At 33.8% G+C, this 24,609-nt stretch overlaps 1 protein-coding gene across 1 annotated transcript in view; it reads right to left on the bottom strand.

The window, feature by feature from the left end:
* LOC119599722 (kinesin-like protein CG14535) overlaps positions 1-24,609 on the bottom strand; it is a 162,206-nt gene that overhangs the window by 72,755 nt on the left and 64,842 nt on the right. Inside the window, 3 exon segments of the mRNA XM_037949619.1 lie at positions 8,252-10,269; positions 11,476-11,527; positions 22,345-22,788. Of these exon segments, the coding sequence (XP_037805547.1) occupies positions 8,252-10,269; positions 11,476-11,527; positions 22,345-22,472 (2,198 nt within the window). The 5' untranslated portion in view covers positions 22,473-22,788.

Below are 24,609 nucleotides of genomic sequence, written 5' to 3'. Positions count from 1 at the left end.
AAAATATTATTAATACACAAGAAAAATTATTTGTCACAAAATATCTCAGAACCCAATAAACATCGATTCAAACCTGTGAATATTTTTGAAAATTTTCTTAACTAAATAATGTATTTTCCAAATTGTTTTCAAATTTTAAAGTTTAGCCTTTGAAATAAACATGATAATTTCAAAAAACGATTAAAAAATATAATGTGTGATATTTATAAAATTTTCAAAGTTTTGTTTTAATTGAACTTAGAAAAGTTTCTTTCAAAAAATAAATTATTTTAGAAAAATAAAAACAAAACATTTTTTCTACAGAAATGGAGCGAAAAAACGTTAAATATAGAAGAAATAATCGGAGATATAAAAGAAAAATATGCTAAAATAAATGTATGAATGTTTTATTTTCAGGTGATGTAAAAAAATATATGAATTTTGCAATAGTTAGCATTATAATTAGGGTTTGAAATATGTATGAAAATAATAGTAAAGAATACTTGAAATACGTTTGAAAATTTTTTTAGTTTCAAGCTTACCTCTAGCCTTTTTTTAAATTTGAAATACATTTGAAAAATACGTTTGATTTCTAACTGCCTTTTTGTTTGAGAAGGCCATAATTTTCCATTTGAAAACAAAAATTTTCAAATTTGTTCTCAAAGGCTATGTATGAAATTTGAATAGGTTTTCAAATACATATTTACATCATTTCAAAGGTTTTTGCTTATTGGGAAAATATTGAGACATTTTTTATATTTTATATTGGGTTTGTGCTGATGTTTGTAACACACAAAACAATGCATCCTATCTATACCCACCTTAAAATATACCAATCGGCTTAGAATCATTTTCTGAGTCTGCGCCATGTCCATCCGTCTGTCCGTCTGGCTGATTGTCCAAGTTTTACAGGTCTCAATTTTCAAGACAATTGAATGAAATTTGACACATACGATTTTGTTGCCCAAGGACTATTGGAATTGGTTAAAATCGCTCCCTTATTTAACCTAGCCCCCATACAACAGAAACCCCGAAAAGAGCCTCTGAGCTCAATTTTCAAGATAAATTGGTGAAATTTTAAAACATTTTAAATAACGTTTATCTTCTTGCCTAATTTTATAGAGATCGGGACTCATTTGACCCTAGCTCCCATACAAAGTCCCCTCAGAAAATGACTAGAATGTCCAAAATTCACAAATATTCACAAAATGTTACCACGATCAGTCCATATTTGCCCCTAGCCTCCAAATAAAGCCTCTTTCAGAAAATTAGTTTTTTTTTACCATAAATTGCTTAAATGTATCGGAAAAAAGGTAATATTGAAGATAAATGCTTTATTATAACAAATAAATCAAATTAAACATTCAGAACTGGTGTAGGGTATGATATGGCGGTTATGACCGAATATTCTTTTTTACTAGTTTTTTACTAAAAATTTGAATATTTTGCTAGAAATCAGATTTTTCACTAGAAATTCGATTTTTCACTAGAAATTCGATTTTTCACTAGAAATACAATTTTTCACTAGAAATACGATTTTTCACTAAAAATCTGATTTTTCACTAGAAATATGTACGATTTTTCACTAAAAATCTGATTTTTCACTAGAAATCCAATTTTTCACTAAAAATCGAATTTTTCATTAAAAATCTGAATTTTCACTAAAAATTTTATTTTTTACTAAAAATCCGATTTTTCACTAAAAATCCGATTATTCACTAAAAATTTAATTTTTAGTGAAATTCTAATTTTCGCCGAAAAAACGAAAATTTTGTAAAAAATTTATTTTGATATTCGATAACATAGAAAATTTGGATCACTTTGCTATTTTAGATGAAAGATCTCTTCTAGGACATAATGTTTCGCTGGTTTTCGGAAATCTTGGTCGATGTTAATAACTTTACAGAAAAAAGATCGGATCGACATGTTCTATTTCTTTTCACGATTTACTAGTGATCACCCATCTTTCTAACTTTATTTTTTGTTGATCATTTTTTATTACAGTGAGGATTTTGAAAAATTTTTCTAAAATGGATTGAATGATATCAGTATTGAGATCAAAACCAATTCAGAATTTAATCGAGTATGTTGACCGATTAGTAAAATATAAATCTAAGATAATGTAAGTTGTTTTTCCGACTCAGTTTTCATTTAATAATTTCGCGTGAGTTAACTGCACAAGAATGGGAGCATGTTAAAAATCGCTAGAAGTGTACTTCCAGTAATAATTCTGAAAGTAATTCTGAAATAGGATCATTCTGCTCGGAATATCGTGAAGTCATTATAGTTAACTGCATAAGAATGGGAGCGAGTTAAAAATCGCTAGAAGTGTACTTCCAGTAATAATTCTGAAAGTCAAATTTCCTTAACGGCCTTATTCATAACAATTTATTAAAGGTTAATAGAAGAAATTTAGTATGAAAATTTGTCTTATAAACCTTTAATAAATTGTTATGAATATATTTTAAAATTAAGTATTAATATCTGTTACGAAGTATTTCTACCATTATTTTTTCTCTGAGTGTAATCTTATAAAAGTCGAAATCATTGATTTGGCAGTTTTGCAAATTTAAAGGAAAAAAAAAACTGATGACATTGAATGTCTGTTAACTAGCGTGTTTTTTGCTGTTTGTATTTTTTCACGAATTTAAATTGCAACTTGTTTTGAAGTAAACCCTAAATTCTATGATTTTTTTTTTTTTTTTTGAAAGCATCAATAAATGTTTGAAATAAGAAGTAACAGAAAAATGCTGTTATTCAAGTATTTCGAAAAAATACATGACACTGTTGTTTCTCATTCTTTCTTACTCTAGCAGAGTCACTGATTTTTTCAACTTGAATGTCAAAGTTGAACAGTAGCCACTTTTCGCAACCATCCGTCCGTCCATCCATCCATTCATTCATTGATGTCATTCTTTCATTTAAACATTTTCTTGTTGAAAAAAACAACCGATTTTTTTTATTTGTCTATTTTCTACCTTTAAGTAAAGAATTGATTTGTTTACCATTCTCTGCTAAATGAATTCAATTTGTTTACAAATTTTTTTCAATTGATTTACTACGTTTCATTCTTTGTTACTTATTTTTTTCTATTACAATTTTGAGGTTTTAGTTGTTTTGTCAGTAAGGACTTTTGTAAGTGATTTTTGTTGATTTTGGATGAATTGCAATTGTTTAGTTTTTTTTTCTTGTTGTTTTATAAATGCTTTTATAAAAGAAGATTTTTTGGTGAAATTATATTTTTATTTTTTACAAAAGAAAATCAATATCCAAAGCCGTAAAAAAGCAAGTAAATTATTATTTAGGAAAAAGAAGTTTTGTTACTTTTTTGTAACTTTAATTTAATATTAGTAATATGTATTTCTCCTCATTTACTTAGATAAGAAAAAATCATAAAAGATTTCTTAAAAGTTTTCTTTTTAACTACGTGTACTTATAAAATAAGTTGTTGCCATAGGATATGCATATAACTTAAAAATTACCTGTAAAAAGTAACTGCTACTAATATTACAACGTGTAAAGTTTTATTTATACTCTGACCAAATTAAAGGAGTTTCTACTTTTTTATATTGCTGCTTAAATATTCTACAACTTTAAGATGTTTTCAAGAGTAAAAAAACTTAACAACCAACAATTTCCTGTTTAAAACTTTCAAGATGGAGAGAACATTTTGGTACGTGTCTAATTGTTTATTTAACAAGAAAACAGGTGGCAACGCAACTTTTAAAAAAATAACACTACAACAACAAGAACAATAACTACATTTACATGTTAAATACTCGAGGGTACTATTACAATTTAATGGCATTCAAAAACTGATGTTAAATACTGCCTAAAGGACAAACTCCTCCTTAGTCATTTATTCATTTACTCCAACTGCCACTTATAATTAGATGCCACAACTTTATATGTATTCATTTTCCTACAAAAACAAAAACAACCATCAAACTTTATATATTTGAATTTTCAAATAGTAGGAAAAACTCAAAATTTTTGGTCTACAAGACAACAAAAATTAAATAATTGTCAACTAAATGTTAAAGTTGGAGTATAGTTGTTTGCTGTTATAAAACGCGCAAAACTCTTTGCAGAATGTATAAATGTTGGAATGAATGGACGAATGGATGGAGAGAGTTTGTTACATAGTCATAGATACATTTACTGGCAGATAAACGAGCAAAACTTAAATCGTAAATTTGAAATTTGTTGTTACAACAACAAAAGCATTAAAAAATACTCGCACCAACAACAACCATTACGATCAAGTGTCATTTTAACATTTGTTAAACTCCCATAAGTTGTGCAAGTCGATGAAGAAGTTGTTATGGAAATGGTCTTGGTGGTATAGGAGGTTAGGAGGAAAATTTGTTTAAAAATAGTAATAAAAATATTCGGAATTTTGAGTTAAATTTTGCAAAAAAGCTTTCAGTTAAAAGTTTTTCATGTAAAAAGCTTTATTTAAAAAGCTTTTAGTATAAAGCATTTTGTGTAGAAAATGTTTAAAGTAGAATAAGCTTTTTGTGCTTTTTTCATAGCTTTGATAGAAAAAGCTTCTTAAGAAGAAAAGGTTTTAGTAAAAGCCTTCAGTTAAAAGTATTCTATGTAAAAGCTTTGTTTAAAACTCTTTTTCTGAAAAATTTTTAGTATAAAGCATTTTGTGTTTAAAGTAGTATAAGCTTTTTATGCTTTCTTCATAGCTTTTAGTAGAAAAAGCTTTTCATTAAGAAAGCTTTAATAAAAAGTTCTTTGTATAGGGAAAAAGCTTTTAAAAATGCCTTTTCGGACATGATATGAAAATGAAAAATGAGTCTTTATGAAAAAAAGTTTTTTGTTCAAAAAAATTTTTTAATAAAGAAGCTTTTTTCAGTAAAAACATTTTAATTTAAAAAGCATTTAGCTTCGCTTTGAAATACATAACGTTTCTTTGAAAAAGGCTATTAAAAATTAAAAGCTTCTCGTGAAGAAAGCTTTTATAAAAAGATATTTGTATTAAAAATTACAAAAGCCTATTTTCAGTTTCGCTTTGAAAAGCTCTTAAAATTCTTTTTCGGGCATTATACGGAAATGAAAGGCTTTTAATCGAAAAAGCTTTTTTTAATAAACAACATCTTTCTATTAAAAATATTACTAAAAAGCTTTTTTGCCGCACAATTTTTTTAAATAAAGAAGGTATTTTAATTATTACCTTTTTTTTAAAAACACTTTCAGTTTCGCTTTGAATTAAAAAAGATTTTAGGGGAAAAGCTCTTAAAATGCTTTTTGGACATGATATGGAAATGAAAAGCTTTTTTAAAGAAAGATTTTAGTAAAAAGCTTCTTATTTTTCTAAAAAAGTTTTTTGCGAAAAAAAAAATAACGAAAACGCTTTTTTGTGGAAAAGTTGTATAAAGAAAAACTTTTGCAACTATTTTAGAGAAACTTCAACGAAATCTCTCGTATAGCAAAAGACAAGACAACCTTGCTCTATGTCTATCTTCCATTTCCCCGTACAAGATGCCACTTAAAAATGTTTATGAGTGTTAAAAAAGGCACTGCGCTTCATTAAGCTTAAGAAACACCCAAAAAAAAACAAAAAAGAGTGTCTATAAATTTATAAATCCATCAAGCATTTTTATTACCAGCAATTGCTTGCATTATACTACGACTACTGCTACTTACAACTTCTAGCAAAATATTACAACTATAAAAACGCAAATCGTTAAATTTTTAAAAAGTACTTGTCCTTCAGTCAGCCTCTCATATACCTACAATAATCTGAAACACTTCAACATAAACAGTTTTTTGTGGAGTCTCGTCTGGCATATAGACGAGAATGACGACTTTGGGCTTCTAAAAGCTGTCATAGTTATTAATTAAAATTTTTTACTTTTCCCCATTTTTTATTTGTTATACATATCTCCAAATAGAATAAACACTCATCATCTTCATCAACTCCAGCTACAAATAACAGCATCATCGTTTGATGAAATTTATCTTCTTTTTTTTCTCGTTCCTCATCCATTCTACAGGAGCTAAAATTTTCAAGTGTGAAATTGTTGTTGACAACATGATTTACAAATGAAGTAAACGCTTCATCATCTCTCATCTCCATATCATGTCAATAATTATTTTCAATATTTTCCTGCTTTTTTTTATTTTTTCCTTTGATATACAACATTCTATAATCTAATCGAAATTCCAAAAGGGGGAGCAAATTTTAAAGGCTCTGAAAATTATGATTTGATTTTCTATTTAATGTTTTATTTGGTAAATGTACCTTAACAATTTTAAAGCGTGTGAGTGTGTTTTTGAATGCATGAAAAATTCAATTTATAATGGTGAAGTTTATTGATTCTATTTTTGGAATATTGAAGGGTTTGTAAAAATTTAATGTTTCCCATAAAGTTTTTCAATCTTAATAAAAATCAATATTTTTTATATCGTGGAAAATATTAAAAAGGATTTTGGCATAAACTTATTGAAAATTTAATATTAATAGCGACTAGACAAAATATTTTACAAAAACTTCTATATAAAATAGTACCTTACATAACTAGCTTTATAAATAAAGATTAAAGAAACTCCTTCCTTTTAGCTTTTACTGCTACAAATAAAAATCAACACCTTACCTCTTTTAGTGCTGTGTAAAATATTGTCTGCAACAAATCTTTATATTCCGGCTGCAATTACTAAACTATTTACAAAAACATAAACCGAAATTTAATCTACACTTAACATCGCTACATTTTTTTTTACTTTTTAAACTTAACATCTTCCTTAAAAACTCTATTGTCTATCTTTCTGTCCGTCCGCCTTTGTATAATACTATATTCATTCATCAATTTTTATTTACAACGCTTTTTTACTTCATTGTCTTATCAGCCATTCATCTATTCAACGTTGGAAAACAAAAGAATTTTTGTTAAATCGCTGCTATCCTGTTGAGGTACTAATCTCTTCTATGCACCGCTAACCAGGCATTCAGTTCCAAAACAATGGTGTATCAAAATAAAAAACAAAACGATTCACCCTAAACAACTTTTAGCTAAAGAACGTTTTGGCGTAAAAAAGCTTTCATCATGGCTAACAACTTTACTTAGAGTACCGTGCACTCAATTAACGGGGCTGTACGATTTAACTTTCCCTCCATAAGTTTTGTGTTAACGCCCAAACATTTTCCTTGTATTGGTCTTTAGGTTGCCAATTTACTTTCACTGGTGAAACACATCAACACACTATTTGGTAATTGTTACAAAAATCTAATTAAATTGTCTCACACCATGGAGATGATACATACATAGATCCATACTAACTACTCCACCCATTAGATACGGTGTTGCATTGTTTAGAAGTTTTTAACTTGGTGTAGAGCAGTTCTGAACGAGAGTTAATTGAAAAGGATACGAAATATTGGAATATGTAGATTTAGTTTTGGGTCTATTTTCAGACAACACTGTTACTTTGTACCAGTACTTTTTTTGAATGCTTTTTGGGTAAAAGCTTTCATAAAAATAAATTTTTTAAGTAAATAGCATTTGTTCTTAAAAAGCTTTTAGTATAATAGAGCTTGCAAAAGCTTTTTGTGAAAAAAGTAATAAACATTTTTGGGAAAAAGCCTTTTCGGGATAAAGCTTTAAGTAAAATACAATTTTCGTGAAAAAACTTTTATTAAAAATAGTCATAATTATTACAATATTTGTTAAAGGGCTTGCAATAAACTTTTTGTAAAAAAATTAAAAAGCTTTTTCGAGTAAAATGCTTTTAGCATTTTTCCAAAATGCTTTTATAAGAACTTTTGTTTGCAATAAACTTTTTGTAAAAAAATTAAAAAGCTTTTTTGAGTAAAATGCTTTTAGCATTTTTCCAAAATGCTTTTATAAGAACTTTTGTTTAAATTTTTTTTGGTAAAATAAACTTTTAGTAAAAAGCTTTTCTGATACTATCGTGAAAAATTTTAATAAAAATACAGATTTAGCAAAATATTTGTCGTGAAAAATTTTAATAAAAATACAGATTTAGCAAATATATGTCGTCAAAAAGCTTTTATTACAAAAGTATCAGCAAAAAGCTTTCAGTAAAAAACATTTCCGCACAGAAAAAGCTGTTGTTTAAAAGCAATTTGGTGAAAAGCTTTAATCAAAAAGTTTGTTGTAAATGATCTCTTAGTAGAAAAGTGCTAGCGGAACCATAAGTAAACTAAAATTTCACTCCCTTAATAATGTACCCACGTTATATTTAATGCAACACTACATCAGGATAGTAAAATAAATATATACTCTTTCCCAAAACTTACCTTGCATAATAGGCGGCAGCAGCCATAGCCTGGGCCGTTTCAAGACTGACTTCAATTTTTTTACCATGACGATACGGTAACTTTGCCGTGCCATCTTGTTCGAGTACTAAAACATCCTGAAACTCTCCAGTATCTTCCTCAAACACGATAGGCAAGGCGGAAGGTCTATTGTTGCGATTATTATTACTGTTGATGTTGTTGTTGCTGACGTTGTTGTTGTTACCATTCACCGACACTGAGTTTGTGGAAGATTGTGGCAATAAGCCGGCTTGTTGTAAAGTATGCTCAACCGAAAGTGGGGCATCATGTTCATCCAATGTAATATTCATCATTGACTCTGGGTTGGAAGTGGGAGTTGAAGTATGTGTTGGGGCTATGTTATTGTTAGCATTTTGTGTTGGTAGTGGGGGAGCTTGCATGAGATTTTCATCATGAGCACCTAAAGGATGTTCACGCGTGCATTGCTGCTGCTGTTGTTGTTGGGAGTACTGCGGATGCTGTTGTTTAATGGCAACATGTTTGTTTATGCAACTATTGCCTGCTAGTAGTTGTTGCACTTTTTCATTAACTTCATTTGTTGTGGGAGTTTTATTTTGTTGTTGCTGTTGTTGCTTTTGATTTTGTTCCCTTAACTGCTGATACAATATACTTCTATGTTCTCCATCCGCTTTGGTTCTTTGCTGTAAACTATAAGGATACTGGGCTGGTGTTTTATTAGTACCATTAGCCAAGAGAGGTGGTGGCGCTACATAGGCAGGCGGTTGTATATGCAACATTTTATTATTATGGGTTTTCTTGTCCAGATCCTTATCATGAGCTGATTTTTTGTGAGATTTGTGGCTCTTAGAAGTGTTACTTTGATTATTGGCTGCCGCTGCCATTAGTTTTTTCTTCAACAGTCTTGAAGGTGGCAATGGTGGCGGATTATTCATGTTTTGATTTCGTTCTGGTGGAGGTGGTGGAATGGGTGGCCTTTCCTTAATAGTTTCATAAACATGATTTAAAGGCGCCGGCGGTGGTGGAGGCTGGTGGTTGTGGGCATCGAATAGGAAATGTTTTTTGGTATCCACAGGATCCACATACGAATCGGAAAGTTGGTATGTGACTGTTTGCTGTTGTGTAACTGCAGTTTGGGCAGGTGGTGTGGGTAATTTCATTGAATGTATTTGTGCTTTGGGATTTTTATGCAACCAAATTTGTCCGGAGTTTTGTAACTGATTGTGCAAGGGTATTTGAGCTCTACTGAGGGTTTTTTGTTGCAACTGCTGTTGTTGATGTATGGCAAATTGTAAATGTTGTTGTTGCTGCTGTTGCTCATTTTCCTGAAATGTTGTATGATTCAACAAGTTACGCTCGTAAATATCATTCAATAAATTAGTGGCATTTTTTGAAATCTGATTGAATGTTGCTTGTTGTTGATGTTGCTGGTGTAGTTGCTGTTGTTGCTGTTGATGTGGTGGTGTCATCTTTTGATGTTGTATTGGTATACGGGTCTTGTTTGAATGTTGTGGTTGTTGTATCTGACCAATACTTGGACGATTAGAAGCACTATTCATGTTTGCAATTCCAGCTGGCAAATACTGTGTCTGATTTACTCCCTGCTGCTGTTGTTGTTGCTGCTGTTGAGGATGATGTAACGATGATGAAGATGGTTGTTGCTGATGTTGCTGGAAGTTTAATTCATATGTTGACCCTTTAAGTTTTTGTAATTTTTGCTGCTGTTGTTGTTGTGCACTCATTTGTACATTCCTAACGTTTACAACTTGATATGGCTGTTGTAGATGCATTTGTTTTTGCAATTGCTGATGTTGTTGTTGCTGCTGCTGTTGAAATTGTATTCTTCTTTGCTGCTGATATTGTTGATAACTTGGCCTTTGCATTGCCATTGCATTATTCCCTGTATGCATGATGGCTGCTGTAGTTCCGTTGTTTGTTGTGGCGAGAGCGACGGCAGTGGTGGTGGCAGTGTTATTTTCATTTCGTTTCATACCCACATGTCTAGGCCGATGGACAGAAGCCTACAAATACAAAACGGAAATATGTTAAATATTTTGTTAATTATAAATTTTTGGAAGGCAGAGAAGAAGAAAGTTTACCCTCAACACTGCGAGAAATAATATTGTTAAACATTTAAAAATATTTTTCAGTTTTTAATTATAAACTGCATGTTTCCAATTACTTAAAAACTTATTTATATTTCATTCAATAATGCATCAGTTTCTTTCAATTCTTACAAATCTAACTTAAAATTCAAAATAAATTCATCATTCAACAGCATACACTTTAAAAAGATTCTTTACACATGTTGTTCCCAAATTTTATTTTCATGCAACTCCCTTTTAATTGCCAATGTCATGAACATCCCATTATTTCCCTTTCAAATTATTTTCAATTAGCATTAATCACTCAAAAAATTCTTCAAATTCTCTAAAATGCTTAATTTCCAAAAAGATCATTGTAACCAGAATCCCAAAAAAACAAAACACACATTTGAAACATTTTCATTTTATTTGTGTTCAAATTAATTGTTCATGATCTTTACTATCCCCAAAATAAAAATACATTTAAAACTTAAAATAAAAAAATCCCATAAAAATGTTGCAGCTTCATGTAGTTTTATGATTGACTGGAAGTGTCATGGAAATGGAATTAAACATTAAAAAAATAAAAACACGCACGCCTCCAAAAATATTAAAAAAAATACAATACAAATTTTATGATGACTGTCACACAACATCATCATGTTGCACTTGTCATAAAAATGGGCATTTACATGAGGCAGTCAGGCAATCAACCAGCTCATCATTTTGTTGTAAATGTTTTGCGGAACAAGTTTTTGGTTACACAAACTACAAGAGTACACAAATAAATTATGGACTTTTTTAGAAGATTTTAAGATTTCTTTGGAACATTTGCACTATAACCATAGAATTAGTTAAATTTTGGGGTTAATTTACTAGCGATTTTGTCATAAGTGTTTAATTCAGAACATAAAATTTGGTAAACAGTTTTGTTAAAATGTGTATTAATTTGATTTAATTTATAAAATAATAAATCATCTCGTATTTTAGTGCTTAATTTTATGTGATTTGTTGTTAAACTTTGAAAAACATTAAAAGAAAGATTGGCTAATAACTTAATAATATTTCATCGATCTAATTAAATATGTTGTTGAGAGTTTGACATGTTAATTCTAAATTTTACATAAATTTATTTATACTTACAAAAACTGGTGCCCCCGTTACTGAAGATTGCGAGGAATCGTCATCACTGCATCTGCAATTAAGGAAATAATAATTATATAAGTTTTGTTTATAACAAACAATTTTCAGTTTATATATTTTAAAATTTTGAAATAGTTCAACATTTAGGAAATTCAGGTGGATAAAAAGTGTAACACTATACTAGGGATTTTAGGTTGATTTGGTGTAAATGGGGCCATGAATACTACGTTGACCAAAGCTTGAGAAACATTGCAAGACCTTGCTGAAACTGTGAGCTATTAGCCCTAGATAGAAGATCGTGGTCATAAATCAAACCCCTCCCGAAATCCAAATCACAACACTAGCTTACAGACGGCATTCTGTAACATAACAGAATATGTAATATACATTGGATATGTTTCCAGCAGAGGTTTCCGATAAGCAGAAGGCAAATAATTTAATATTAGGTGAAGATTTTAAATATAAGATCTTATTAGACTGTAAGAGAGACATAACCTAATACTCTTCCAGCGGTAATGCTAGCAGTATATGGGTACCACGCCAATCGGAGATAATCGATAATGAAAAAGCGAAAGTACTTTTTATAAAGGGTAGAAATCAAGGGACCCGACGACTGTTGTATTTAATACATGGGAGCGAGAATTCAATACATAAACCACAGGGTGAGCTGATTAGACGATCCGAAATGCAAAAACATCACTTCCGTTTACAACCACGCAGATGGGATAGCTTCTGTTAGGTCGGTTACAGCATCAAGAGATATATTCGGTAGACCGAAGCACGAATCCATTAGATAAGCCGAAGGGTTGTTCTTTCTCACGGAGAACACACTGTGGTAAATCTGATATGAACAGATATTTGCTTAAGGAAGGAAAGGGTCACTTGTATAAGATACCTTTCATCCATCAACATTCAACCCAGTACATTTATTCGACACACTCATAGAGAGCAAAATCCAATACACTCACTCTAGATATAAGGGTATGTTCATCCCATCCCATACATCCATCATGTATCATATACACATAACATCAACTCATTTCCAACGCTTAATCCCACAGTCACTCCTCTGTGGGGTATCAGTTATATCACTTTAGGCAATTGCACTAAAATAATCTAAATTTATAGACTTTACCGACATTAGCCTTTTAACCAGCATACTCTTCTCGTGAATTTGGGTTTAAACCACAGCCGTGCACGTGGTGGCATTTTCAATAGCCTGAAGGGACCTTTCCAATAACCTGGACAAGATTGGACGAAACTCTGCCTTGCGGGCTACCTGTTTTCTTGATAGATTGCTATACACAACAAGCCTGATAGGAGGATTGAAAATTATACTGAATTTTATTTTATTTCATAATTTTCTCCATTCACTTTGGTTCTTTGCTGGAAACCATAATAGCACTGGGCTATTGTTTAATGTATCCCCTATAAGGCTTGCGAATAGAAATTTGACTATTTTCCAATTGAAACTGAAATGTCTCTTTTATATATCATTGACCTAGGTAGGTAGGTAGGTTGATAGGAGGATGTATACTACATCAAATCCGAAGAAATACACCTAGGCCACTATCGGGCCTGTTGTGCGCTCCAATTCAAGAAAAAAAAAAAAAAAAAAAAAAAAAAAAAAAAAATTGTTCACTGAATGTATTATTTTTCCATGTTCAGAAACTCAGTTTCCTGGACGTAATTCCTAAGAATCTTCCAATCGGTGTTGGTTAAGAATGTTATTTCTGGAATAACATCACTTCCAAGATACTTGGATCTAACTTCGACGAATGCCTGACAATGGCAAAGAAAGTGCTCCAGAGTTTCACTGTCCTCTCCACATGCTCTACATTCGTCTGAATTCGCACGTCCAATTTTGTATAGATGTGCTCGTAATCCTGTGTGTCCACTGAGAATACGTACCATCATACTAACCTCAGACTTGCTCATTTTGAGAAGATTTCTCGTCTTGCTCTCATCAGGGTCACCCCATAGAATCTTTGTGGTTCTACCCACCGTTTCATTATTCCAAGAGGCCTTATGGGATTCTCTCATCCATATTTTTAATTCAGCTTTTGTTGCGTCGAATGGTTTTGCGTTTGTCAGGTTAACTACATCGAGCTCCCTTCCCTTTAAAGCTATTACATTCGCCCTTTCGTTGCCGGCTACTCCCGAGTGGCCTGGTACCCATATGATGTGAACCTTACCTCTGGGAGAGTATTCAGTTAAAGCTTTCTTACAATCCAATACGGTCTTAGATTTAATTCTATCACCTGATATCGCACAAATTGCCTTCTGGCTGTCGGTAAATATATTAAGCCCTGTGGGCGCCATATTTATTCTAATCCAATTTACACATTCCGTTATTGCTCGTACTTCTGCCTGGAAGCTTGTGTTATGATTAGGTAAACGGTGGTATATTTCTGTTTCTGGGTCTTCAATATAGAACCCCAGACCCACTTTGTCCCCTAATTTAGAGCCATCCGTGTAGCAACGGATTCCTACTGGTATTTGCTCTAATGTTCCGCTTGACCAAGACATTCTATCTGGGATTAGCGTTTCAAAGTTTCCGACATATTCAGTGTCTGGTATGCGATCAGGCACGTCCGATGAATGTGTATAACCTTCCAATGTGTCCAGTATACATTGATGACGTGTCCTATAACCGTTTTTGGCCAGTTCGCCTAAAGTAAAGAGCCGTTCGGCTGTAAGCGCCGCCTCATATCTTATATATGTTTCAATGGGTGGAATATCTAGCAACGTTTCCAGAGCCTTGGTTGAAGTAGTACACATGGCACCACTTATACCCAAGCAGCATGTACGCTGAACTCCCTGTAGTAGTTTGATATTACACTTTTTGTCCAAAGCAGTCCACCAGATTATTGAAGCATAAGCTAGAATTGGTCTAATTACACTTTTATAAAGCCAATTTGTCATAGTAGGACTAAGACCCCATTTCATGCCTATGGTTCTCCTACATATCGCCCAGCACCGATGTGCCTTGTTGATCCTATCCTCTATGTGGTGTCTCCATTTTAATTTCCGGTCAAGTATTACACCTAAGTACTTAACTTTGTCTGTCACCGGTATCTTCTTGCCCAAGAAGCAAGGTTCAGTATATGTAGAAATTTTTGTCTTTCTTGTGAAAAGACAGATTTCCGTCTTCGCCGGGTTAACATTGAGGCCTCTCGGTTGAGCCCAGCTCAAGGCCGTATTCAGAGCCTCCTCAGCTCTTCTACACAAGTAATTTGGATCCTTTCCCTTTAAAAGTATTACGACATCGTCTGCATAGCAGACAGGTCTAAGTCCTTTCTCGGTTAGGGTCCTTAGGAGGCTATTAATCGTGGTGACCCAGAGTAAAGGTGACAAAATGCCACCCTGTGGTATACCGCGAAATACCTTTTTCCTGATAGTTATATCGTACATCTCGCAGCTTATCCATCTGTTCCTTAGCATGTAGTTGATCCAGTTACGGAGCACCCGGTCAACATAAAACTGGTCTAGGGATTGGATAAGGGTATCAGTGTGCACGTTATTGAAAGCGCCTTCGATGTCAATGCATACTGCCAGTGTATACAGTTTGCTATCGAAAGATTCACTTATGTAGTGGACAACTTCATTTAAAGCGGTCTCCACCGATCGTCCCTTTACATAAGCATGCTGCTTATATTTAAGGTCATTGTATGGTATGCTGCTTTTAACCATGCTATCGACTATCCGTTCCAAGGTTTTAAGTAGGAAGGACGTAAGACTTATCGGTCGATAGGACTTAGGTGTCGCATAGCTAGGTTTCCCTGGTTTGGGTATAAATATTACCCTTGCATCCTGCCATTTAACTGGGGTATATGCCAATTTTAAGCATGCAGTGAATATCTGTGACAGATGTACGGAAACCAGTCCCGCCTCCATCTGCAAAAGTGCCGGGAAAATTCCATCCGGCCCTGCAGCTTTATAGGGAGCAAAGCTCTTGATTGCCCCTTTAACCATGTCAGTTGTAATAACTATTTCCGTGTTACCCTCCCCTTCCTCCAATATCGGTTCATCTATGTTATTCGATATACCGGGTGGGAAATGAGAATCCATTAGGAGTTTCATTGTCTCCTCCATATCCTCAAGCCTCCTGCCCGTGTCATCGATCATAGATTCCGGTTGGACATGAGTTTTGGATAGGAATTTTTTTATCTTCGATACCTCATTTACGCTATCTACCTGTTCACAGAAAAGTTTCCAGGAGTCTCGTTTGGCTCTTCGAACGATTTTCTTATATTCACCAAGTTTATTACGATACTCATCCCAGTATACTGCGGTCTTTTTACGCCGTGCCCGGTTAAATAGTTTGCGAAGAGTCTTCCCAAGGTTCCGGATCTCCCCAGTTACCCAGGGTTTTTCCTGGGCAGATCTCCGCTCTCGCAGAGGGCAGCTGTCCTCGAACGATTCAACCAGGGCACTTGTGAACGTTTCCACTTTGGCATCTATATCCTCTTTATTTCGACATTGAAAAGTGTCCTGACCTAAACGGTTCTTTAGTAAGGCCCCGAACATTGTCCAATTAGTTTTAGACTTATTCCGAAACTTTATCGGCTTTGGTGGTGGCCTTAGTATTTTGAATCTTATGTACCGATGATCAGAAAAGGAGTGCTCGTCCGAAACTCTCCAATCCTGAATTTCGTTTATAAGCTCTTCTGAACATATAGTTATATCTAATACTTCTTCTCTGATTCTATTGACGAAGGTAGCTTTATTACCTAAGTTCAATGTTATCAAGTCTTTAGTATTAAAGAAATCCATGAGGGCTTGTCCCCTGCGATTGGTGTTTGTACTACCCCAAGCTACATGATGCGAGTTGGCATCACAACCTATTACAATTTTCTTATTTTTCCTTTGTGCCTCTTCAACCAGTTTCATCAGATCCGACGTTGGTGGTAGGGTCGGAGAATCGAAAGGCAGGTAAATAGATGCAAGGAATATGTTGCCTCGACCTTGCTTCAGCACCGTTGCATCCGATGTTGATAATCCTGTTGAGAGGAGAAAACATAAGTTCTTGTGACATAAGATACATGTTCTCGGGCGAGATCCTGTATCAGCGTAGAAAAGTTGGAAATTTACGTGATTTAATCCAGAAACCTTGTTGCGAATCGTCCAAGGTTCCTGGATTAAAGCTATATGTATTTTACCTGTGTTGATTTTAGCCATCAGAGCGTTGGTAGCTGTCTCGCTCCGATGGAGGTTTATTTGGATAACCTCAATCATGGTCATCCATTAAACTGTCTTCCAGCGAGTTGGTGGTCACCTCCTCGCTCTTTGGATTTGACTCCTCCGGATAGCCTGAAGTGGCTATTAATGCAGTGAGTACTGTTGATGGCACTGCGGTGTCCTTATCAGGCATAGGAATAGCAGTATTTTTAATAGACACATTCCCAATTCTGGAGAGCATTGCTGTTCTGTCTTCTGGCGGGTGAGTGATTTCCTCCTCGCTTTTAGGATTTGACTCCTCAACATTGCTAGTACTTGCTAATGATGCTTTGGGTACTGTCTTAGGTGTTTTAGTGTCCTTGTCGGGGCCGGTTTTGACAGCCCTTTCAATCGGCGCCTTCCCAATTTTGGAAAGGGCAACTACACTTTCTTCTGGCGAGTTAATGGTAAATTCCTCGATTTTAGGATTTGACTCCTCAACGTTATCAGTAGTGGATACTGTGGTCTTAGGTTTTTTAGTGTCCTTTTCGAGGCTTGTTGTAACAGCCCTTCCAATCGGCACCTTCCCAATTTTGAATATGACAGATTTAGAGGCGAAGTAAGCCCTACCTTTATTCTTGGCAAGACTAGCCATGGATTTCTGGTCGATACCTATTACAAATAAAGTTCCCTCAGGTTCTTCTTTCCTGTAAAAGACATCCCATTTTTCCACGGCCAGCTCAGCATTTTGACCTCCAAGAATTTCCAGTATACGTTCATTAGCCAGTTTACTGCCCCATCCTTTTATGTAGACAGTGGACTTTAGGAGCACCGGAAGCTCGCTCTTCTTTGCCAGTCCCAGCCTAGCGCCGTCCCAGGGAGGAGGGATACTTTCCACCAAGTTCTTTAGGGTGCTAACACATTGGTGAGATGCCAACCTCATCAACATCACGCCCATGCTGAACTCGCAGCTCTCGCTCTCTATTGGTTGTTTGCCCTTTGAAGCTATTGCATGGTCCACTATCTTATTGTTGACCAGGTCTTCTATTTTACTCTGTTGGTCTATTGGAATTTTGCCTGTCGGATTACCGGCATCGTAAACTGCATAGCAGAGATCGTCCCGGTGCCTACTTCTGGCAACTTTGGCGTAAGATGGCGGCTCTTTACCTTTTCCTCCGTCTAGCTTCTCCTTCCTCGTTTTTCGGGGCTTCTTTTGAGATTCCCTTACCTTCGAGGTTGATTTCGCCGACGTGTTCGTCTTCGGAATATCTGGCTTGGCGTTGTCACCCTTACTCGCAGGATTCTCACTTGAGATTCCTTTGAGTGAAGTATGGCTTGGCTTCGACTGTGTATTAGAAGACGGGGAGCTCTTTTTCTTCTTAGGCTTATTCTCAGTTGTCAACTCCTCGGGTGACCTGATCCTTTTTGCCTCAGATCTTGTGAGAGAGTCCGATTCCTTTGGAGTGTCGTGGGATTGACTAACTATGATTTCCTGAAGCATCTTTTTCAACTTCCTCCTCTGTGCTCCAGAAAGTCTTTTCTTAGTAATAGGTAGTTTAGCTATGCTATCACTCACCTCTTTCACCATTTGCTCTACTTCATCCTTTTTGGGATTTGCTATAATGGTATTATTATTATTATCATCTGAGGATTCAGAGTCGGAACCCTCACCTATATTTAAAGGCTGAGGTAGCTTAGAGCTCTCTCCGAGTACATCCTTCTCTTTCACCCCTATATTTTTGCCAGCGGCATGCTGTACACTTGACGCATTGTCCGCCACGGAGGCCAAGGTACCCACCTCCGTAGTAGTATTCTGCTCACGATTGCAGGATGACGACGACACGTGACTCGCGAGTAGATCAACACTTGCCGCCGGTACTGGGTTATTTAGGCCCTGCACCGTAACTTTTATCTTTTTATTTTTATTTTCCATATTTGTTTTTTTTTTTTTTCCAGTTTTTTGGTCCGCGGGGAATATAATATTCCCAGGTGGTGGACAATCTGCCCTCCCTCAGCTTAAGTGAAATTAAAGCTGGGAGAGGACAGATGGTCCATCACCACCCCCTATCCGCCACCCGGGGACGCGCTCGGTAGGAAAAATCTGGAAAACTCATTGACCTAAGATTTTATTCCAATTGGAAAATAATTTAGCGATATATTATATATCGTAAGATGAGGAAATGGTACATCTTCTATGATATCTAAAGAATTCTAGAAATTAAATACAAGAATATTCTGAAATCGATAGTGTATGGTTGTGGGAAATATTCTTCGGTCGAATTAAAGAATTGATTCTATTTCTTGATCTCGATCTTCTTATCTGCTCAAAGATATTATCAAAACAATGTCAAGATAAAATATGCATATCATATCAAACTCTCTCTCCAATTCAGGGATCGACAGAGAGCTCATTTCTTACTCTTATTAATTTACTTGTTCTTTATACTATGTAAACTTACGAACGCCTATAAGAGATAATCTCTGCTAAATATAAATAAAGTTTTACTAATCTAGATCCATTGTTTTGGTTTGCAGTAGAACTTTTTAGCATTTTATATGATAGTAAAAAATGTGGAGACATACTAATTTTAGTTCGTATTAATAGTGAAAATCCAATAAGGCAAAAGTTTACATACATATATTTTTTAACTACAAAATAAAGCTTTATCAAACAAAAACCAGGTGTTTAACGGAAGTTGAATGTTAAACAGTTTTTAAGTTAAGTTCAACAGGTGTGTGCAGAATGAAACTGCCAATTTATATTGATATAATTCAGAACTGCGTTACAAATATGGAATTTAAAATATGTGATGAAAAACTTAAAATATTTTTAAAATTTTAAAATATTTCAAACCAGCTTCGCACATTACCCTCTTCGATTTGCAAAAATTTGGTACACATGCATAGAGGGGAAAAAATATTGACGCCTGGTAGCAAATTGACACCAAATTTTTCAATAACATCAGTTGTCAAGTATATGCATACATACAACAACAACATGTAATGTTGACAACAATTCGTTGTCGCAATTTAAATTTTATGCACATCCGTTGTCTAAAAGTTAACAAACGTGGTAAGCTCACTATTGACAACGGATTTTAAGCTTAACACGTAACCTATAGTTTAGGGTTACCCCTAGCCATCGAGTGTCCAGGTGACTAGCTATTTTGTCCTGCGAGGAAGTCAATCGTCACCCATGGGACACTAAAGGACGATTGTCTTCAGTCTCGTTTACAAAGAGTACATCCGTGAAGAAAGACGATATAGAGCCAACCAAGTGGTGTTAGCGTTAATGGAAATCACTGTCTTTTTCGGATGCATTGACTCCTTTGTCGAACTGCCCAGTAGGCCACAGGCATACAAACATATACATATGTATATTGTATAATCATTTTACTTACTAAGTAAGTACTTAGCAACGAAATTTATGTAATTTATCACAATTATAAAAGATGCGCATTTTTTTTTTTGTTTGCAAAAAAAATATAATAAATTCTCTCGAAAAGACAGAAGAGAGCATCCTACTGTGCACAGAAATTTCGTCAAGCTGTGCACAGCAATATCATTTTTTTATATGTGCTGCGCCAAATTAAAGTCGCCCTAGGGAAACGCAGCAGCCCAGGTCCCATAAGAATTGCATGTGTTTGTGTGAGGTGCACAGCCAAATCTGCTTATTCGCAGTAACTCTCATAGCAACTTGAATGATGAGGTGACAGCGAGTGACAATTTGTGCAAACATTTTTAAGTGGTTTCAATCAACGTCAAATTTTTTTCATATGTAATTTGACATTATGGAAACTCAAAGACATCTGTATGCTATGCTCTGCTTACAATTTATCAAAGACACTTTTTATTTTTTTTAATTTTACACTGACTATCAGAATATTTACACCAAATATTCGAAAATAAAAACTTTGAAATTATTCTGTTAACTAGACGTGTGTGACATATAGATGGCGCCTTCGGGGCTAGTGAAGCTACTAACCCAACCGACACTTCGAATCAAATATAAAACTTAATTTTTCAGCACCGACAACAACCAAGGTAAATTCATTTAAATTTAGCATTGCCACACATGGAAATAGTTTAACTTCGAAATTTTAAATTCACCTCTTATCACAGGCAACAACCAAACTTTATTGGTGCTGCCACTGTCTCCAGATTTGGGAATTTGTGCCCAAATTGGGGATTTAATGTTTTATTTGTGCACAGAGGGTTTTGAGGATTTTCGTAAAATTTAAGGATATTTTTGAGCTGATTTTGGGAATTTTAAGTTTTTCTTATAAATATTCTAAAAGAGGGGTTATATGGGGGCAACGGGTAAACATGGTCCTATCACTATACATTTTGGTAGAAATATTTACGCCTACATCAACTATTTATGCAGAATATCACCGTGTTTATAAGTGAATTTTGACCATCAAGTCATTTTCTGAAGGGAACTTAGTATGGTGGATAGGGTCATTTGAGGCCCAATCATTACGTATATCAGCAGTATTATAAAAACTTATATAAAACTAAGTTTTGTAGATTTTTGAAGTGATACAGGAACATTTAACATATTCATGAGTTCAAAAGCCCTATTCGGGGAGTATGGTTGTATGATGGATATACGAAATAATGGACCGATTTTAACCATTTTCAATAGGTTTCGTCCTTGGGTAGTCACCTTGAGTCTTCGGGTACGGTGCAGGGGCTTAAGCATCCTAAGGATGTGAATTAAGAACTGCCCTTCCCATACCTCACAGCGTCTTCGCTCGCCTAGCGATCATGACCTCAATTTGGTAGTGTCTGTTCCCTTAGTTAAGGTGGCTACCAAATTCCCACCTTTCCTCTGTCGTTTTTCTTTTCGATGTCGGTCCAGGTCTGTGGTTTGGGTCACCTAGGCAACATAACCGTACCTCTCTAGCGTCTGTTCCCTATGCTAAAGGTGGCTGTAAGGTACAAACTGGTTCTGTTAGTTCGAATGTTCTTGGTTGAAACAAAATCCAGGATGCGTCTGACTCCTGGGAAGCGGCAGTGTCATTTTTCATATCTGTGGTAGAGGTATAAACTACTGTGACTGCGATTAAACGGACAAATACCCCGGGTCTGCTAGTCGAACATGCTACTGAGGTAGACAAACTGGACAAGTTCTTGACCAAACAGGACAGAGTGACCTTAGATGACAGTGACGACAGACTCTCAGGTCTAAAAGGTGGGTGTAGGACCAATATTTTTAGGTGTTACAAACATCAGAACAAACGCATAATACCCTACCCACTATAGTGCTGTAGGGTATAACAAGTAAGAATATATAGTCGGTCATGGCCGACCGTATGTTGTTTTACTTTTTTGTCAAATCATGCAAAAAATTTTCTTTTTTATGGCATTTTCAGAGCTTGTCCTGGATTTTTGCTCATATCTCCGATATTTATAGACGGATTTTGTTGATTTTAAATAGGAATGTTACAGAAAGCATTCTGACAGAATATTGAAGATTTGGATCCCGAAGATATCTGGGGTCTTCAGAAAATTGTTTTCAACAGACAGACTGACAGACATGGCTTCTCTCCTTCTCACGAAGGGTGTCAAAAGAGATTTTCTAAAAGTAGGGGTTATATGGGGGCAGGGGATTAATATGGCCTATCGTTATAAATTTTGGTAGACTGATTTACGTAAATTTGTGGGTGATTCTAAAATTTTTCTAACAGGAATTTTTAAACTCACCTCTTATCATCGACCACCTCCAAACGTTGCTGGTGCTGCGAACCCAATTTACCGCTATTTGCGGCATTATGACCAGAGGGCCTTCTGCTCGTTCTTTGAGAACGATTTGATTTGGTGCGTTTTAACATATTGCTGTTATTTTTTTTGCTTTAATTTCCTAATTTTAGCAAATTATTTGTAAATATTTTTGTTACATATTTCGTATTTCATAGTATTTTTATCTCAAAAGTGCGTGTTACTGTTTCTATTTACGTTGAAGTTAACACAACCTTTGTATGTCTGAATGTTGTTGGTTGACATGTAAGAATATTTTCTGTTCTTTTTTTTTTTGCTTTTCAATATTGATGATTGTAATTGTTAGACTTGTGTGCTGAGTTTTCATGCTTCACACATATTTGCGGGTTGTCTGTCTGTCTCATGTCACAGCTCTATATATTTTTTTATCTATAAAGATATGAAAAGAGTGAGGAATAAAATTAAAAACATGATTTTAAGTTAAATAATTATGATTTTTTTTTACAATGATTTGAAAAATTAAATTGAAAATGCTTAAGCAATGAACATAAATTGATTGATGATTGAGATTTTATCGTCTTTTTTTAGCGAAATTGAATTTTTTGTTTTGTGTGTAGATAATTTAGAAATGTTTTGATTTTTGTTACAATGGAGGAAGTTGAAAAATGAACAAATTATTACAACAAAGATAACAATTTATTTGCTGTTTGTTGAGAAATGACTTAAAATGTAGTTTCCTTAAAATGTAGTTACTTTAATTGCTACTACATTGTCCAAGACCTATTTTCTATATAACCAAACTTTTAAAAATTTTAACCAAAAAAATTTTACATTTGTTTAATTAAAAACTTATTCAAATTAAAAAGCTAATGAGTAATAAATAATTGTCAAAATTCTTCGTGCTTAACATAACTAAATATTCTTAAACAAATATTCAAATAATCTTTGTTTAACTATGGATTAGATAGATACATTTCATTCATTCATTCCTTCAACGTAACCAAACATTGGTGGTCGGTGTCTTTGACACAATTTGTAATCATAATTTGTCATTCATTAGTATTTATAGGCTGTTGCAAGACTTACGAACATATTTTATTGGCATAAATTTAAACTTGTATAAAAAAAATAGTTTGTATTTTACCAATAAATATATAGTTTTGTTTTTTGTTTTTCCTGTGAAAAATGCCGCCTGGTTTTTGTTGCTAAAAACCAGCAAATGAAATGTGTAATAGAGGAATAAATTAAAGGCGCTTAAAAAAAAACACACGGTAAGCAGCAAATAAGGCTGCTAAACAAAGAAAATACAACCCATAATTAACACTTTAATAAAAATAAAATCGACAACACACATGAAACGTGCAAAGTTTTCGTAATAAACCATAAATTTGGCTCAATTTATGACAGAAACGTAACAAAATTCACAACAACACAACTAATTTGAAAATTGTTCAGTTTTTTGTTCCATAATAATTTTCTACTTTAAACTATAATGGTTTAAAAAAGTAAAAAAAAAAATTTCCAGCTATTTTTCTATGTAACTCCGTGTGTTAGTTTTTCCATTTGCAGTTAACAAAAAAAACTTATGTTCATATGTGACGATGTTTGTTTTATGCCAAGATCTTTATCACACCTCATTTGTGTAGAATAAACATAAAAGTCATGATTTTATATCATATATAAAATGACAGAAAAAATGTCAAATCTCAAACGGTTTTATATATTTTTAAATATAAAAAAACCCAAGCAACAACATCAACAATCTGCTTTGCATATAAAAAACAACATAGAGAATTTTTCATAAGCGGAGTTAGTTGGTTTATTTTTTTAATAAAGATTTTTATTTTATACTATTTAGTTTGCCAGGGATTTACTTAAGTGTTGAAAAGTACAGAAGACTAAAACAATTAATTCACAAAATTTATTTACATACTTTAAAAATCAAAATTTTTCTTGAATTTTAATGAAACGAAAAGGGTTGTATTGTAAAAGGACCTTAAATAACACAACAAAGTTTCCTGTTTTTTTAATTATTTACACTGCAAAAGTTTTAATACCTTTACTGCACTGCCTTTTAAGTGTATACATATTTAGTTTTAGTTGAACTTCTCCTTTTTTATTTTGGTCCTTAAAGCTCAACTTTCATATCCTGTTTGTAGGGATTTAGGTTGTAATACAAATGTTTGTATTAAAACAACAAAAAGTCATGGAATGTTTTAATAACAACAAGTTACTTGCTACTAAATAACA

The sequence above is a fragment of the Lucilia sericata genome, unplaced genomic scaffold (genome assembly GCF_015586225.1).
Source record: "Lucilia sericata isolate MDLA Ls3-8-SP2 unplaced genomic scaffold, ASM1558622v1 Contig000087F_arrow, whole genome shotgun sequence".
Lineage (NCBI taxonomy): Eukaryota > Metazoa > Arthropoda > Insecta > Diptera > Calliphoridae > Lucilia > Lucilia sericata.
This window is presented reverse-complemented; position numbering and strand designations above follow the sequence as displayed.